General features: G+C 35.9%; 1 protein-coding gene across 1 annotated transcript in view; it reads right to left on the bottom strand.

Moving 5' to 3' along the window:
* Nucleotides 1-1,110: 1,110 nt before the first annotated feature.
* Nucleotides 1,111-12,675, bottom strand: part of SAXO2 (stabilizer of axonemal microtubules 2) — a 36,948-nt gene continuing 25,383 nt past the window's right edge. The window contains exons 2-4 of the mRNA XM_053717411.1: nucleotides 5,973-6,152; nucleotides 3,145-3,347; nucleotides 1,111-2,178 (exon numbers count right to left, since the gene is read on the bottom strand). Coding sequence (XP_053573386.1) covers nucleotides 1,184-2,178; nucleotides 3,145-3,347; nucleotides 5,973-6,152 — 1,378 coding nt within the window. The 3' untranslated portion in view covers nucleotides 1,111-1,183. The remainder of the gene's footprint in view (nucleotides 2,179-3,144; nucleotides 3,348-5,972; nucleotides 6,153-12,675) is intronic.

Here is a 12,675-nt window from a genome sequence, read left to right as displayed (position 1 = left end):
ATGATTATATACATATATATTTATGTGTTAATGTGTGTATATACACATATTAACACATAAATATATATATGTATACATTCATATACATATATATTTAAAAATGCTGCGCTACTTAACCCCTTTGCTGCACGAGGTTCTTATGCCGTCTCTGACGGCATCAGAACAAGGCTCCCATAGGAGCTTATGGAAGCGTGCTCTTGCGAGTGCAATACTTACTAGCAATGTGAACGTGAGCTTGTGTTCGCATTGCGATTAACTTATAATACCAGTGCACATTATCATGCGCTGGTATTATAAAGTGGAGCGCTAATATCGCTTGCATGCACTCCACTTATAATCTGGCCCTTTATGTAATAACAAGATGCAATTTAACATCCTGCATGCTAAGTGAAGGAAAGATGATAATGAAGTTGTCCACATCTAGTAAAATTGTATTTACATGTTAGTTCTAAATGCAGTATTCTCAAATGACTTTAACAAAATAATGTCAGGGATTTTTTCATTTGAAAGCAGAAGCCTCAATTTTATTAATATATTTTAGTGAATACTTTGATAATTCAATGTGTATAATTACAAAAAAAATTATATTTATTATTTATTAAAAAATATTGTAAATTTTAATGCATTTATAAAACTATAACATGATGTGTTTTAATAAATAAATCAAAATCCAGATATATCTGTAAATAATCTATTAGTTGCTATTTATTAATCATTAACATTAATTAAACAGTCAAAATCAAATGTCAAACAGAATAAGAGTGAAATTATATTTATAATTGTAGTAAATGTGTTATATTTATATGGATAAAGACCTTTAATATAATAATTTTAGCAAAAATATATATTTTAATTATGATAATACCTCTTCATTTTTGTTACTGAGGAATAATTTCTATAATAAATGCATTTATAAAATAAAATCTGCTCTTCTGTAAAATTGCAGACGTTACTGCACTGTGCTATGCTTTTTGTATTTATTAGGATATACTCCATACATAGTTAAGTTTAGAAACTAGAATCAATATGCAATAAACTATTCAGAATTATCTCTTCAATTATTATTAATTTATATGGATCATAAATGAAATTAGGTAAAAAGTGCAGAAACTGATTTAATTGCACTATTCTTAAATAATGCAATGCGTTTTATTACATGATGATGATCAATGCAGAACTTTACTTAAGAAATCACTGCAATAGCCTTTGCAAGGTTGTCTTCATTTAACTTAGAAAATACATTCATTCCTGGTGTAAGCATTTTCCGAAATATTTTATGACCTCGAGTATCAATATTTTCAAAGACATAGCCAGGAGGGGATGGATAATTTGCTGGGCAGATTTCATTTGCCTTGGGTGTAAAATCAGAGCGATACAATGTTCCACTCTCAAATGGAGCAGAACTGCGGAGTGCTGCATTTGAAGGCTTAAAGCTTTGCGTTAGATGTATTTCATGAGGTTGGTAATGGGATTTGAAGGTTGTTAGTCCATTAAACTTTCCAGTGGGCTTTGGAATTTGATGATCTTTCTTAATCATTTCTTGACGTCCAGTTTCCCAGGCTCTAAAGTCATCTTTCATAGTCGAATTTCCTTGGAATGGTGCATTGCTTCTCCTTCCATGAGAAACTGGTCTGATGGGGGCAATGAAACCCAACTGATGTGGAACATAATCAAGATGAGTTGTAGTATCTAATTCCATGTGGGTGGTTGGTGGAATATACTCTTGAGATTTGTGGACATGGGGCATATTTACTGACCATGGCTGAAAACTATCTTTGAATTCAGTGCTGCCCTCAAACTTAGCACTGCTACCAACCTTGCCATGCTCAGGTTTATAGCTTTTTGTTAGCTCTCCAAGTACACCCTTAAAATTCAAACGATGGGTGGTTAGGTCTTCAAAAGGCTGGCTACTAGGCTTAAACTGTTCTTTTTGTCTTGCAAACCTTGGTACAATGTCATAGGGAACATAAGAAGTGCGGTGACTTGTCGTACCATCAAAAGGAATGTCACTATGTTTAGCTATGTTAGATGGCTTATAGCTCTCTCTTGGCATAAGTTCCTTTGGAAAATAGTCATCCTGAAAAGTAGTTGAATTTCCAAACTTTCCTGTTGGAGGCTGATACGCATTATCATGTTTTGCAAGTTCCCTTTTTTGCATATCCCATGCCCTGAAGTCATCTTAAATAAAAATAAAATAAGAAAAGTTATATATGTTCTAAAAATTATCAAACCTGATCAACAGATGTGTTAAAAGTTTTACCAATTCTTACTCCAGATAATCCACACAGTAAATTTAAAAAGCCACTAAAGTCAAAATTAAACTTTCATTATTTAGATAAAGCATGCATTTAAAAAAATAAATTCAATATACTTCCATTATCAAAACGTGCATATTATTTTTATGTTCCTACTGAGCATGTGCTACAGTGCACAGTATATATGTATACCCGTTTTGTAATTGGCTGCTACATGATACAGGGGGGGAGGGAAAATTAGATTAACTTTAAAAATTTCCAAGAAAATATTCTAGTGCTCATTTCAAATTCAAAGTTCTATTGCATTATCTTTTTATTGTTTATTTATCAATTATAAAATTCCAACGTATTTAGTGGTCGTTTAAGGCTGGCTTAACTAAAAAGAAGATATGGTTGAAATTTACAGCAAATGGATTAACATCGTAAAGTCAAAATTAAAACGTCATAAATCAGATAGAACATGCAATTTGTAACGACTTTCCAATTTACTTCAATTATTAAATGTGCTTAGTTCTCTTTTTGTATCCTTTGTTGAAGAGTAAACATAGGTAGGTTCAGTAACAGCTATGCCCAACTGTGAGCTAACTGGTGATTAGTGCACACATATGTCTTGTTTTTGGCTCTCCAGATGTGTTTAGCTAGCTCCCGGCAGTGCATTGCTGCTCCTGAGTCTGTTCTCTAACAAAGCATACCAAGAGAACAAAGCAAAGTTGATAGTCAAGGTAACTTGGAAAGTTGTTTAAAATGACATTTACTGTCCCTTTACAGAGCATGTATTATGTAATCAAAAACTCAAGTAAGAGATATAGTTTAATATCTATAGGTAAAACTAACGTAAACAAATAAATACAAATAAAATATTGATTTATTTTATTTTAGGCAGCTTTACCTTTATATGTAGGGTTGGTATCAAACTTTCCAACATAAGTTGGTCGCCTTTCCACTGGCCGCACAGGTGCCATAGGTTGTATTTTATAAGGGTTATAATCCTTATTATAGGTTGTTCCAAGGTCAATATTACCAGGTTTTGGTTGATATTCTGCATGTGGGCGTACAGGGCGGCCTACAACATCATATGGTATGAAATCTGACCTAAAACACAAATAAGTATTTAAAGCAATTATTTAAAACTGCTAACAGATAAAAGTGATAAGGAGCTTTACCCTCACTAACCAGGATGAATTATCATGTATTTGTATTATCTCTAATGTGGTCGCCAATAATTCTGCCATCAGTAATAACGATCAGTAAGTAAAAAAAAAAAAAAGGTTTGCAATAAGAAAAAAAGGTAGGCCTGCAATCTCTGAGGAAGCGCACGTGTGCATGCGAGAAACGCGTCAAATGCAGTGCCACTGTCTGTTCACATGTCAGGTATCACCTGTGAATGAATAAAACTTCTGCCAAGAGATGTAAAGGTCACCAGTCTTCCTTTTTTCTTATTGCAAATGTTCTCTACGGCTAAAGACATCCACTATGTGGACTGGTTTTCCTGGGACCTACAACAAATAGAGAAGTCACCATTCACACAAGGTGTCAGCATTGGTTATTTTCACCTTTTCACTGCACTGCAAAAGTTTGTCCCTGCTGAGTAGGGATGGGCAAATGTGGTGAAAGTGTAATTCGTTTGGTAGAACGAATAGTCCTGTGGACATTCGTTTTGGACAATTGAATGTTGATAAGAATAAAAATCCATAAAAATTTCGGTTTTTGAATGTAAATTTATTTTCAAATGCTCATAAAGAAATCGAATATCCACATTCTAAATTTCGAATGTAACATTCGATTTAAGAAATACTATTCAGAAGTTCAATAGTTCATGTGGTAGGGAATTTAGTAAATTGATACATGATAGATACAAATATATCAATTTGAATGTTTCTATTTCGAATATTGCTTAATTCAAATATTACATTTAAAGAGAACATCAGAAATTCTATTACGAATATATAGATTTGAATTTTCATTTTGAAAATTGCATAATTCAAATTGAATTATTAGAAAAATTTGAATCGAATATTACATTTAAAGAAAGCATTATAAATACTATTACATAAAATGAATGTTAGAATGTTGTGCAAACATTCGAAATTCGAAACGAATGAACGTGTTATGATTTAATTTTCGAATGTTACAAAACATTTGCCCATCACTACTGCTGAGCATCCGCACCGACCCCAGCACAGGTTGATTAAGCAGTAGCTATGAGAGATCTACAGTCTCTAGATTTTATAACATGTTTAGGATTTATGTGCAAAGAAAAGATTAAAAATGCATGTATACCATCGCCACCATTACATTTACAGAACCTAAGTAAGTGGATGGGCAGAATATTAAATAATTTACTCTGGGAAAATCTTTAAAATGAAAACCTGCTTTTGATAATGCCCCTGATGTTGCAACATGCTTAGTAACAAACTAAACAGGACACTTAAAGGGCCATAATACCCAAATGTTTAAACACTTGAAAGTGATGCAGTATAGCTGTAAAAAGATGACAAGAAAATATCACCTGAACATCTCTATGTAAAAAAGAAAGATACTTTACCTCAAAAGTTCCTCAGTAGCCACATCCCATTGTAAAGGATTTCTAAGCAGCACATCAGTATGTCTGTCCCGGGACAGCTGAAGGGATGAGCATTGTGCACTCTTATGTTATTTCCGTATTCATTGTAAGGAAGTTTACAATGAAATCTCATGATAGTTAAGTCAAATCTCATGAGATTACAGTAAAAGAGTTCATGACCTCAACACTGCTGATGCTGATTGGCTGCTGTTCATTTCTTATTTGTTTTTTTGTTTTTTTACCTGCAGCTGGGAACAGCTGAGTATAACTTTTTACACAGAACTTACTCTGCTGAGCTGAGGAGATTGTGAGGTAAAATATCTTCCTTTTTTACATAGAGATGCTCAGGTGACATTTTCCTGTCTGCTTTTTACAGTTATACTGCATCAGTTTCAAGTGATTTAGCATATGAGTATTATGTCCCTTTAAAGTACGTTTTCTGCAGAATTGTATCACTCATTGGTGACAAACTGTCTCAGGAATCTCTTCTAAAGATGTAAAACATGTCTAGTTTTAGTATAAACTGCCCTAGTAGAATCAGAAGACATACAGTGCACAGACACAAAACAATAATTACAGTAGAAGGATCATATTGTACATTTGTAACCTATGAGATGGAAGAGAAATAAATAAAGGAATAACAGTGAAGATAGAATGAATTGATACTGTACAATAAAGAATGACATAAGGACTTAACATGTAAGAACTGGGAGACAGTAGTATACGATATGACATTAAAAGGGATATGAAACGCACAAATGTATTTTGTGATTCAGACAGAGCACACCATTTAAAAAAAAAAGTTTACAAATTACTTCTATTATAAAATTTGCTTAATTCCCATGATATTCTGTGTTGAAGAGATACCTAGGTAGGCATCTGGAGCACTACATGACAGGAAACAGTGCTGTTATCTAGTGCTCTTGTAAATGGATAATATTCTTGCAAAACTGTTGCCATATAGTGTTCCAAAAATGGTCCGGCTCCTAAGCTTATGTTCCTGCTTTTCAACAAAAGATGCCAAAAGAATGAAGAAAATTGATAATAGAAGTCAATTAGAATGTTGTTTAAAATTGCATGCTCTGTCTGAATCGTGAAAGTAATATTCTGGGTTTCATATCCCTTTAAATATAATCAGTTTAAAACACATTTACTTAAAGGTTGTTATTCCTTCCATTTTCCCATGGTTTCCTCGGTACTCTTGGTTTGGTTTCAAGCTCTTTGTAGGTTGGAAGTTATCATACTGAGGGTACTTTTCAACATATTCTGTAAGTACACACGGCTTTCCTGATTTCTCAAAAATCTTTGTAGGCATGTGGGGGCAACGGTGACGCCTGCATTGGAACACAAATGGTACAGTATTAGGAATTTCATACAATAACAGTACAGATAACACACTCATTGTATGATGTAGTCAGACAGCAGACAAAATGACAGTTGCTCGTATTTGTTTGAAATGGAAGAAATATTTAATGTTGCACAGAGTTTAGTATTTTACATAACATTAAAAGCCAAGTGGTAAAGTACATGGGAATATCCAGAAAAGTATGACCTATTGGCTGCTAATGAATCCACCAGGTATATAGAGAGTAAAAACCTATAATTTAGCACACAAAATATTTAGAAGAAACATTCATAAGAATATGGCGACATCTAATGGACAATGTGGGTATAACATTTCAAGAGCTAATAATACTGAAGAATATGCAATCATCAATTAATATTATCAGGGCAGGTACTAGAAAAGAGGCAGACAATGCAACTGAATAAGAGCACCCCTACAAGGGAGGGGGGGGTCAAATTTGGTGAATAACATACATTTTTTGTTCATTTTTACTGCTTAAAGTGAATGTAAATTTTGATGCTAAAGTGCCCGGTTTTTAAAAATTCTATTAAAAACAGGGGCACTTTAATTCATCAAAATTTACATTTCACTCCTGTTGTGAAAAAGCGTACCTTTTAATCTTCACAGCAGCTCCAGCTTCCTCCGGTTGTTGCAAGCCATTTCTGATGTCAGAAATGATGGATAGGTCATCCTCCAATCACAGCTCCCCCCCGGGGGAATCAGTGCCTGATTCAACGCCGTGATTGGAGGAAGTCGGATTAATCATTTTAGACCCAGGAAGAGGCTTTGCAAAAGGTGGAGGAAGCTGGAGCTGCTGTGAAGATTAAAAGGTAAGTTTTTTTCACAACAGGACTGAAATGTAAATTTTGATGAATTAAAGTGCCCCTGTTTTTAATCAAATTTTTAAAAACCGGGCACTTTAGCATCAACATTTACATTCACTTTAACTTGGGTTTCATAGTATGGATCATATGTGCTGGCATAATGGCTAGAATTGGAGGGGACTCCCCTGGAACATAGGGAGGAAGAGAGTGCAGGTCAGAACAGCTGTAAGCATCTTGCTGAAATATCTCCCTGCACAGTCCCTGCACTCTCTGCACAATTTTAACAGCCTTTATAAAAGTTGGTGGAACTGATGAAAGCTGTGGGACTCGGACTCACCTTTAACCACAGCTTGATGGATATTACTTACTGGGGCTGATAGGCACTTGTAGGAGCACTAACAATCCTCCAACTTATGATATACTGCAAGATATCAGTGCACGATGTCTGGTGTATGTGTGTGTGTGTGTATGTGTGTGTATATATATATATATATATATATATATATATATATATATGTGTGTGTGTGTGTGTGTGTGTGTGTATGTGTGTGTATATATATATATATATATATATATATATATATATATATATATATATATGTGTGTGTATGTGTGTGTATATATATATATATATATATATATGTGTGTGTATGTGTGTATATATATATATATATATATATATATATATATATATGTGTGTGTGTGTGTGTGTGTGTGTGTGTGTGTGTATGTGTGTATGTATATATACAGGGAGTGCAGAATTATTAGGCAAATGAGTATTTTGACCACATCATCCTCTTTATGCATGTTGTCTTACTCCAAGCTGTATAGGCTCGAAAGCCTACTACCAATTAAGCATATTAGGTGATGTGCATCTCTGTAATGAGAAGGGGTGTGGTCTAATGACATCAACACCCTATATCAGGTGTGCATAATTATTAGGCAACTTCCTTTCCTTTGGCAAAATGGGTCAAAAGAAGGACTTGACAGGCTCAGAAAAGTAAAAAATAGTGAGATATCTTGCAGAGGGATGCAGCACTCTTAAAATTGCAAAGCTTCTGAAGCGTGATCATCGAACAATCAAGCGTTTCATTCAAAATAGTCAACAGGGTCGCAAGAAGCGTGTGGAAAAACCAAGGCGCAAAATAACTGCCCATGAACTGAGAAAAGTCAAGCGTGCAGCTGCCAAGATGCCACTTGCCACCAGTTTGGCCATATTTCAGAGCTGCAACATCACTGGAGTGCCCAAAAGCACAAGGTGTGCAATACTCAGAGACATGGCCAAGGTAAGAAAGGCTGAAAGACGACCACCACTGAACAAGACACACAAGCTGAAACGTCAAGACTGGGCCAAGAAATATCTCAAGGTGTGTGTGAGGGGGTGTGGGGAGCGCTAATAGTTCTAGCTGTGAGTTGGACTAATTATTGTGGTAATTATATGTATTATCTATTATGTATTATTCAAGTGTATTTACAATTGTTCCACGTGTCTATCTATCACCTAGTGATTGAAAATAGTCAACAATATTCTTTCAACACTATATTAATGTTGTCTGGTGATAACCTATGGTTTTAAACAGTGTTCATAGTGCATATATTATGCTAATAGTGCATATAATGTGTTTACAGTATATACCTTTAAGAATCTAATGTCGTTTTGTGCCTTTAAATCAATGTGCCTTTAAAATATATTATCGTGTTTTGCCTTTAAATCCCTTTATTAGTCGTAAAATGAATTGATTGCTCCTCTATATTTTCTCATACCAAATTGATATATCTTTCTAATGACACCAAACTAGTTTATGTTCAAAATATTTTTATATGAAATTTCACGTTATATATGCAGATACAAATAAAAATTATACAGATAAAATGTTACTAAAATAAAATCAGAATGATTCCGTTAGCCACCTATTGTTGGCATACATATAAAAAAACACTTTGTATAAAAGTCCGTTTTTACATAAAAAGGCTACTAGAGTCTGATTAGTGATGTGGTATCAAATACTCCAGTGCACACTCTCCTTGTGTGTCTTAACTTGACTGTTAGATTATGTATACATATGTTGCGAAAAATATGTAGTGAAGTTGTGGCCACAACTGAGTTCTTTGACTTATCTTCCGTGTCTCCAAATCTGGACAATGTAGTATTGCACTCCCCCTAACCGGACTTCTGATTGAATCTTACCTCGTTTTTCTTTGGGGTCTTGGGAAGCTGTACGCCCGATGGAGGATCAGCGTCTCTCCGTTTGAAGTTCCCGGCGGCTTGCTTCCTCTCCCTGACGTCGTATGTCTCACGTGTTCCGTTGGAGGCCAATCAGGTAACCGGATCGTGGGGGGAGTGTATCTCAGCCACAGAAGATTCGCTGTGTATGGAGTTTGATATCCACAGATTTTCAAACAGCTGCGCTACACGGATCACGCTAAGATCCGTGTAGCGCAGCTGTTTGAAAATCTGTGGATATCAAACTCCATATACAGCGAATCTTCTGTGGCTGAGATACACTCCCCCCACGATTGGTGCCTGGACACATTTGTCTCTTGTGATTGGCTAACTAGATATGTTTAGCTTGCTGCCAGTAGTGCAATGCTTTTCCTTCAGCAAAGGATAACAAGATAATGAAGCAAATTTGATAATAGCAGTAAATTGTTTAAAATTGTATGTTCTATCCAAATCATGAGAAAAAAAAAAGAGTTGGGATTTCCTCTCCCTTTAAGAAGCAGCATTTGCTTCTTGTCCTACGTGGCAGAGATAAATCACCTAAAAATGCACTGGTTCGGGGGGGGGGGGGGGGATTGTCAGGGCCTGCTCTCACAAAATTGGTTGCCCAAGAGCAGGGGGAAGGATTGAATAGCAGAGCTATTTTGAGGTCTTAAATTTTGCCAAATGGTGACTGCAGGTGGACAGGTTCTCTGTTTAAGAACTTGTCCGCCAACAGCTTGATACATTTTCCTGTTAGACATGCTAGTATCAGTCTAGGTATGGTGGTGAAAAACTAAAGTCCTGACTCCATGTTTGAGTGTTTTATATATTGTCACCACTGTTTGATTTATTATGCAGAGCCACCACTGATTTGCTATGTTGAGCAGAGCCACCACTGATTTGCTATGTTATGGCATGCAGAAGTTAACCTTTATAGCTATTATAGTTATAATAATCCTAGCTTTGGCCCTGAATATTACTACTTATCTTAGTCAAAATAATAAAAAAATGTAACAGTCTTATATAAATGTCATACTTTTGTGTTAAGTACTTGAATTCAGGATAGGCAATATTTGTTATGCTTTTATGCAATATGTATTTGTAGTTTCCCTTTGTGTAACAATACTTAGTAGAAACTTATCAATATTAACTAAAAGTTCCCAAAAACATAGTCGCATACTTTCAAAACAATTATTTTTATTGAAGAAAATTGATAAATAATTACTGGAAATCAAATGCTAACAATTAAAGGTAAATTAGCTAATTTTATCTAAGACAAATACCATTTATTAGGAAATTGCCTATATTTATTTAATTACTGCAATCATAAATTGACATGGGTAGTCGTGTATTTAGGTTTTGTGCTGCCCTAGGCACTCAAAATTCTGCTGCCCCCCCCCCCCCCCCCAAGGTTTTAGGCCTTTTTCCCCCTTAATATTTTTTGGGGTCAGTGTGTAAAATGTTTTATTTTAAATTTATTTTGATCATAACAATTCAAAAGAAAATGGGCTAGCACTTACAGGTGGGTTGAATTGCAGGGAGGGAGTGAGTTGAGGGAAGAAGGGAAAGAAGGGAGAGGGGAAGGGAGGGAAAGAAGAATACAATTTGAAACAATCACTGCCCTTTACAGAGAAAACTAGCTATTAGTAGCAAACATACATTAGCGCTGAGAGTTGATGACTAGACATCACAAGTTGATCTAAGCAGTGCACATAGGCATTCAGTCTGTTAGTTACTAGATCTGCAATAAGCACTGCACTTGCAGACCCACCACAGCTGACAAGGGGAGGCAGCATATTGGCACAAGATATTCTCCTCCAGCCTTACCTTGCAAGCATATCCCCGGGCAAGATTTTCACTAAGAACGCTTCCACTGCAAAAATGCCGGCGACTCTAAATGAAGCAATGGTTTAAAGGAGCACTGCCTGTGAAGAGTGACTAAAAGTCTGCAGTTTATTGCACACTGTGCTGGTTTTTAGAGAGAGGATAGGGCAGGTGTGCTGCCTCTCCCAAATCTGCCTTTTTGGCCTAGGCCATAATACGCCCCTGGTAGTAACTATATATGCTGTACTAAAGCTAGAAAAATATTTAGGAGCCAGGCACACTTGTGCGGAGTCATATAAGGAAGCATACAGTATAAGAAATAAGCATGCTCTCCCAAGTGCAAACTATAACATGCTTACTTGGCAGCCAAATGCCAGAACAAAAAAAGACGACTTGTGGCTGTATGGTGAGAGTAGTCTACCAATTACATTTTATTCTTAAGTGTGTATAATTAATACAATTCTTTCATACTTTGTACTAAACTATTTAACTAAAAGACAGTTCTTAAGTAGTTACTATTAATATATTGGCTATTGGTAAAATTAAGAGACCACTTATCATTTTCTCTAGTTTTACTATTTATAGGTGTGTGTGTTTGAGTAAAAACATAATTTATGCTTACCTGATAAATTTATTTCTCTTGTGGTGTATCCAGTCCACGGATCATCCATTACTTGTGGGTTATTCTCCTTCCCAACAGGAAGTTGCAAGAGGATCACCCACAGCAGAGCTGCTATATAGCTCCTCCCCTAACTGCCATATCCAGTCATTCGACCGAAACAAGCTGAGAAAGGAGAAACCATAGGGTGCAGTGGTGACTGTAGTTTAAATTAAAATTTAGACCTGCCTTAAAAAGACAGGGCGGGCCGTGGACTGGATACACCACAAGAGAAATAAATTTATCAGGTAAGCATAAATTATGTTTTCTCTTGTAAGGTGTATCCAGTCCACGGATCATCCATTACTTGTGGGATACCAATACCAAAGCTAAAGTACACGGATGAAGGGAGGGACAAGGCAGGCTTAAATGGAAGGAACCACTGCCTGTAGAACCTTTCTCCCAAAAAAAGCCTCCGAAGAAGCAAAAGTATCAAATTTGTAAAATTTTGAAAAGGTATGAAGCGAAAACCAAGTCGCCGCCTTGCAAATCTGTTCAACAGAAGCCTCATTCTTAAAGGCCCAGGTGGAAGCCACAGCTCTAGAAGAATGAGCTGTAATTCTTTCAGGGGACTGCTGTCCAGCAGTCTCATAGGCTAAGCGTATTAAAGGCCCAGGTGGAAGCCACAGCTCTAGTAGAATGAGCTGTAATTCTTTAAGGGGACTGCTGTCCAGCAGTCTCATAGGCTAAGCGTATTACGCTCCAAAGCCAAAAAGAAAGAGAGGTTGCCGAAGCTTTTTGACCTCTCCTCTGTCCAGAGTAAACAAACAGTGTAGATGTTTGGCGAAAATCTTTAGTAGCTTGTAAGTAAAACTTCAAAGCACGGACCACGTCCAGATTATGTAAAAGACGTTCCTTCTTTGAAGAAGGATTAGGACACAATGATGGAACAACAATCTCTTGATTGATATTCTTGTTAGAAACTACCTTAGGTAAAAACCCAGGTTTTGTACGCAGAACTACTTTATCTGAATGGAAAATCAGATAAGGAGAATCACATTGT

This window comes from Bombina bombina, chromosome 6, assembly GCF_027579735.1.
Source record: "Bombina bombina isolate aBomBom1 chromosome 6, aBomBom1.pri, whole genome shotgun sequence".
NCBI lineage: Eukaryota > Metazoa > Chordata > Amphibia > Anura > Bombinatoridae > Bombina > Bombina bombina.
Note: the sequence above shows the minus strand (reverse complement) of the source record. Positions and strands in the feature narration are given on the sequence as shown.